Here is a 5294-nt window from a genome sequence, read left to right on the forward strand (position 1 = left end):
ATGGCGAGGATGAAGCTGCTCTATGCTCCCATGATGATGGTGCTGCTCATCATAAATCCTGGGCTCACATCAACTTCTCCACCGGCGAAAAAATCAGGTACACAGAGAGAGAGAGAGAGAGAGAGAGACCAGAATATTCAAGACACTTTTGAATACTTAAATCTGTCTCTCCCTGTCTCCCTCCCTCTCTCCCTCCCTCTCTCCCTGTCTCTCTGCCTGTGGCCCGTTCTCCCTCCCTCTCTCCCTGTCTCCCTCCCTGTCTTTCTGTCTTTCTTCCTGTCTCTCCCTGTGGCCCGTTCTCCCTCCCTCTCTCCCTGTCTCCCTCCCTGTCTTTCTGTCTTTCTTCCTGTCTCTCCCTGTGGCCCGTTCTCCCTCCCTCTCTCCCTGTCTCTCTGCCTGTGGCCCGTTCTCCCTCCCTCTCTCCCTGTCTCCCTCCCTGTCTTTCTGTCTTTCTCCCTGTCTCTCCCTGTGGCCCGTTCTCCCTCCCTCTCTCCCTGTCTCTCTGCCTGTGGCCCGTTCTCCCTCCCTCTCTCCCTCCCTCCCTCCCTCCCTGTCTCTCTGTCTGCAGCCCGTTCTCCCTCCCTCCCTCCCTGTCTCTCTGCCTGCGGCCCGTTCTCCCTCCCTCTCTCCCTCCCTCCCTGTCTCTCTGCCTGTGGACCGTTCTCCCTCCCTCTCTCCCTCGCTCCCACCCTCCCCGTCTCTCTGCCTGCGGCCCGTTCTCCCTCCCTCTCTCCCTCCCTCCCTCCCTCCCTGTCTCTCTGTCTGCAGCCCGTTCTCCCTCCCTCCCTCCCTGTCTCTCTGCCTGCGGCCCGTTCTCCCTCCCTCTCTCCCTCCCTCCCTGTCTCTCTGCCTGCGGCCCGTTCTCCCTCCCTCTCTCCCTCCCTCCCTGTCTCTCTGCCTGTGGACCGTTCTCCCTCCCTCTCTCCCTCGCTCCCTCCCTCCCCGTCTCTCTGCCTGCGGCCCGTTCTCCCTTCCTCTCTCCCTGTCTCCCTCCCTGTTTCTGTGTCTGTCGCCCGTTCTTCCTCCCTCTCTCCCCCCATCTGTTTCCCACCCTGTCTCCCTCCTTGTCTCTTTCTCGCCCTGTCTCCATCCTTCCCTCCCTGCCAGCCCCCCCCCCGTCTCCCTCCCATCCTCCCTCCCATCCTCCCTCTCTCTCTGTCTCCTTCCCTGTCTGTCTGTCTCTCTCCAACCCTCCCTCCCTCTTCTCCCTCTCCCCGTCTCCCTCTTTCTGCGTCTCTGTCTCCCCCATCCCTCTCTCCCTCCCTCCCTGCCTGTCTCCTTTCCCCTCTCCATCTCCTTCCTTGTCTCCCTCCCTGTCTGACTCTGCCCCTCCCTCTCTGTTTCTCTCCCCATGTCTCCCTCCCTCTGTGTCTCTCTCACCCCCTGTCTCCTGGTCAGTCACTCTCCCCTTGCCCCCTTCCTGTCTCCCTGTCTTTTTCCTTCCCTCTCTCCCTCCCTCTGTCTCTCTCCGCCCCTCCCCACTCTCTCCCCCTGCCTCCCTCTCTCCCTGTCTGTCTAGTTAAAAATGTCTGAATTATACATCAAAAAAGAAAAAGATGTTAATGTTTGGTGTGAAATCTCGCCCTCTCTGTCTTCAGGAAAAGATTTAAATGGGAAGATGTTCACTTTGACTCCCGTTAAAGGAGGAGTATCCTTCTATGATCCCTCCTTTCCTCCTGCCCCTACTTCCTGGCCTGTCCCTACTCCCTTCAGAACCAGCAGATACAACACCAGCCGACCCACCATCTCCTCCCCTACACCTACAACCGGAGGTGAGGAAAATAATCCAAAGTGTTCTACTATCTCGAACAACCTTCATTTACAACCATATATTTTTCACTGATTTATGTCTCACTTTATATTGTGTTTGTGTATTTTAGGCTTTTCCTTTTTACTTAATGAGCAACATCTGTTCATGTGCCTGTTTTTTCTTTACTTTCTCTCCTCTGTGATCCTGCAGGTGTCTCTGTGTGTCTGCGTTTCCTCCTTGAGAAAAACTCACAGCCGACTCTCTTCACCCTCAGTCCATCCACGAGTCCTCTGACTCTGCGAGTCTATAGCCCTGGTCGCTATGCACTTATCTTTAGCTCTCGCAGTGGCAACCTTTACCTGCAACCTGACATAGGGCTATGGGCAAACATACATCCGGAGATCTGGAACAGAGTCTGTGTAACTGTGGACACCATGAACAATGTGGTCCAGATGTTCAACAACAACTACATGAGCGTCAGGAAGATGCTTTCTGCTCAGGTGAGGACAGAGTGGCCTGCTTTTTTTTTAGCCTGGTAATCTGACTGAATTTCAGTCAACAGCTGAAAGATAATCAGAGATGTGGGCTTCAGTTCTGAGGTCTGAAAGCAGGAAAAGGTCTCAATCAGGTCACCAGCAATCTCGGATCCCATCGGCTACAGTCTGACGATTAACGTAACCGATAATCGACTTCCCGTCAAGACTTCCTTCTCCGCGTGCTGCATTGTTAGAGAAAGAGAAACCTTTTTCTTGTGGTTTACTTGTTTTTAACGGGTCTTACCTTTGCCGAAATTTCAACATCATGATGACGATTTGTAAGAAGTAAAAATTCAAGCTTTGTCAGGTCTGTCCTCAGGGGGAGAAGACCACTTTTAAAATGCTCGTTTGTTGAACGGAGGTCGGATCGATCTGATGCATTTGAGGAAGACGGGAAATCTCAACGCTGAACGGCTTTCATGACACAGCGTCAAGGGAATTCTTCTCAAGTTCAATTTTAGATCTAGAACAGATTGTAAACTGAATTTAGATTCAGACGTCTGTTTATAGAGATTAATAAGAAGCTAAATCGTTGTCAGATCGCGCTGATGGGAGCCGGGATGGCATTACGGTGGATTACGTCTTTTGCTCTCCTCACGGACTGTTTTTCTTGCATACGCCACAGCCTGCTGATACATGATTAGTCAATATTACTCGGACCACAAGCATAGTTCAAACTGAAACAAGAACACTTGCCTTCCTAGAAATCCACGTCCCTGCGTACAGATTCTACTACGTAGACTATTCTAAAATGTAGAATCTGTAAATAGAGATTAGGTCAACTGTAACCCTGATCGAAAAATACACACATTCACAAATTCCAGGAAAACTATCTTTAACATGAACACTGTAATGATTTACCTCATCATTCTCACAATGAGATTTAAAATGGGTCTCTTTCAAGTTAAGTATGACCACAGAGAGAGTGATCTCTTTTTACAGAGTCTACATAAAAATGTAGACTCTGTTGGCACGAGACTGGATTTTATTACGGACTGGTTTCTGTTTGTAGGACGTTTGTTGTCCAATCACGTATCAGCAGGCTTCTGTGTTTGCAGGAAAAACAGTCCGTGTGGAACGATTCATTAATCTCTATAAACAGACATCTACATTAAAGTTCAGCTAACAATCTGCTTTAGATGAAACATTTCAACTTGACAAATTCCCTTGAAGCTGTGTCTCAAAAGCGGATGAGCGTTCAGATTTCCTGACTTCCTTGAATGCATCAGAAATGACAAACAAACTTCTCATTTTAAAGTAGTTTTCTTCCCCTCTTGAGGACAGACCGGACAAAGTCTGGAGGGGAGAATTTCACTTCACTTTTGATCTGAACACAGTTGTTTCCCAAGCTGCTGTAAACAATGCAGGTGCTGAAAGGTTGTTTATCGCTAACCGCTTGCTAAACCGGACACGCCTGGAAAAGTTTGGCGTCACTCCCAGAGGCTATTCTGTCTTTTTCTGTATCCCGCCATGTTTGAATGAAGTTGAAAAGAGCATTAATCATTAATATCTGACCTTAACAGACACCTGAAATATTTTGTGTTTCATGTCTAAAAAGGAATTTAAATGATTCTGATTAATAGTGTGATTATTTGTCTCTAATCAGCCTGCTGTGTGTGTCCATGTCTGTGTGTGTTTAGTATGTGTGGTCAGGTGAGGCTGTGATTGACGTTCCAGGTTTCCAAGGTCAGGTGACAAGCGTCCAGGTGTGGGATTATCCTCTCCTCTACAAAGAAGTCTTCCACTACATGAACAGTGGACGGTACATTATGTGTGTGTGCGTGTATGTGTGTGTGTGTGTGTGTGTGTGTTCAGTTCTTTTAGTAGATACATGTCAGGTTGCACTGCTGAGGTTTGAATCTTCTCAAAAAACTATTAAAGCTGTTTCAAACCACTGACTCTAAGTAAATATGGACGACATGTCGCCACCTCCTCTCGTTGTACAAAAATGAAGCTAAAATACTCCACAAGAGATCGGCTGGTGGAGCTGCAGTATTGACGTCCCGCCCCTTCCTCTACCCAAAACACACATTGACCTTGTGGCCTTGACATGTTGGAGCCCTCAGGTGGGCTCAGTCTGCAGCAGAACAGCTTCTTGTGTTGGTCTGAAGCAGATATTCACGCTTATGAAAAGTTCAATGACTGTAGTGTTAGTGTTAGTTACGTCTCCTCTCGCCGTTCCTCCTCTACTCTGCTGCTGGGGAACAGAACGCTGCAGGAGCCTGATTTGTCAACAGAGCTGTCAATCATGAGGTCACACCCCCTTTTTATAGCATCAAATAACTAAAAGTAAACTTGTCAGAAAAATGAACACTGTACTCGCTGGAGGGATTATATATCCCGTCTGTCCTGGGAACGCCTCGGAATCCCCCAGGAGGATCTGGATAACGTTGCTGGGAAGAGGGACGCCTGGGTCACCTGGCTTAGCCAGCTGCCACTGCGACCCAGCTCCAAATAAGCGGAAGATGGATGGAGGTTGACTCATCTGTTAACATGGAGGAGGTGGGCTTTATGACCTGTACTGCAGCCAGTCAGCAGGGGTATAGACAGTTTTTGGCTTCACTTAAGCTCTAGCTTAAATCTTAATGATTATATCAGGGTGTTGCTACCATCCCCACACCCATTAAAAGAGGAAAAGTCATATATTATATAACTTTTTGGACTTGTGTTGAAACCATTACTTAAAAAATGTCACTGATTTTTTAGGTCGAGCCCCGGCAACGTCCTTGCCTGGTCCTCCATCTGCTACAGTCTCAGAGGAAACACACTATTGGAGAACGTCTATGAGCAGTTAATGCTGCAGAGGAAGTCGGCAACGCCCAGAAGGAATGCTGGAAAAAAAAGTCTGTCACAGGTGGGGAAGGGATAACAAAAAGAAATGAAAGGGGCATGTGAAAAGCTTCTGTTTTTCATTAAATAAACAAAAATCCTCAAGAAATTAACAATAAAAGATTCACAATAAATATGTGATCATATAAAGAAAACAAGATGAAACACTAATCTTAGTA

At 48.0% G+C, this 5294-nt stretch overlaps 1 protein-coding gene across 1 annotated transcript; it reads left to right on the top strand.

The window, feature by feature from the left end:
• On the top strand, positions 1–5294 carry LOC138606468 (jeltraxin-like). The gene is made up of 5 exons (XM_069678936.1): positions 1–97; positions 1599–1772; positions 1961–2250; positions 3927–4048; positions 4993–5294. The coding sequence occupies exons 1-5, from the start codon at positions 1–3 to the stop codon at positions 5153–5155; spliced, it is 846 nt and encodes a 281-aa protein (XP_069535037.1). The 3' UTR covers positions 5156–5294.

This window comes from Semicossyphus pulcher, unplaced genomic scaffold (assembly GCF_022749685.1).
Source record: "Semicossyphus pulcher isolate SPU_LCO1_2020_fin unplaced genomic scaffold, fSemPul1.0.p SCAF_3, whole genome shotgun sequence".
Classification (NCBI taxonomy): domain Eukaryota; kingdom Metazoa; phylum Chordata; class Actinopteri; order Labriformes; family Labridae; genus Semicossyphus; species Semicossyphus pulcher.

Excerpts from the sequence above, each read along its gene's own strand:
- LOC138606468 (XM_069678936.1), top strand. The coding sequence starts at position 1 with ATGGCGAGGATGAAGCTGCTCTATGCTCCCATGATGATGGTGCTGCTC. Across the intron at positions 2,251-3,926 it reads GGAAGATGCTTTCTGCTCAG|TATGTGTGGTCAGGTGAGGC; the intron begins GTGAGGACAGAG and ends GTGTGTGTTTAG. Across the intron at positions 4,049-4,992 it reads CACTACATGAACAGTGGACG|GTCGAGCCCCGGCAACGTCC; the intron begins GTACATTATGTG and ends CTGATTTTTTAG.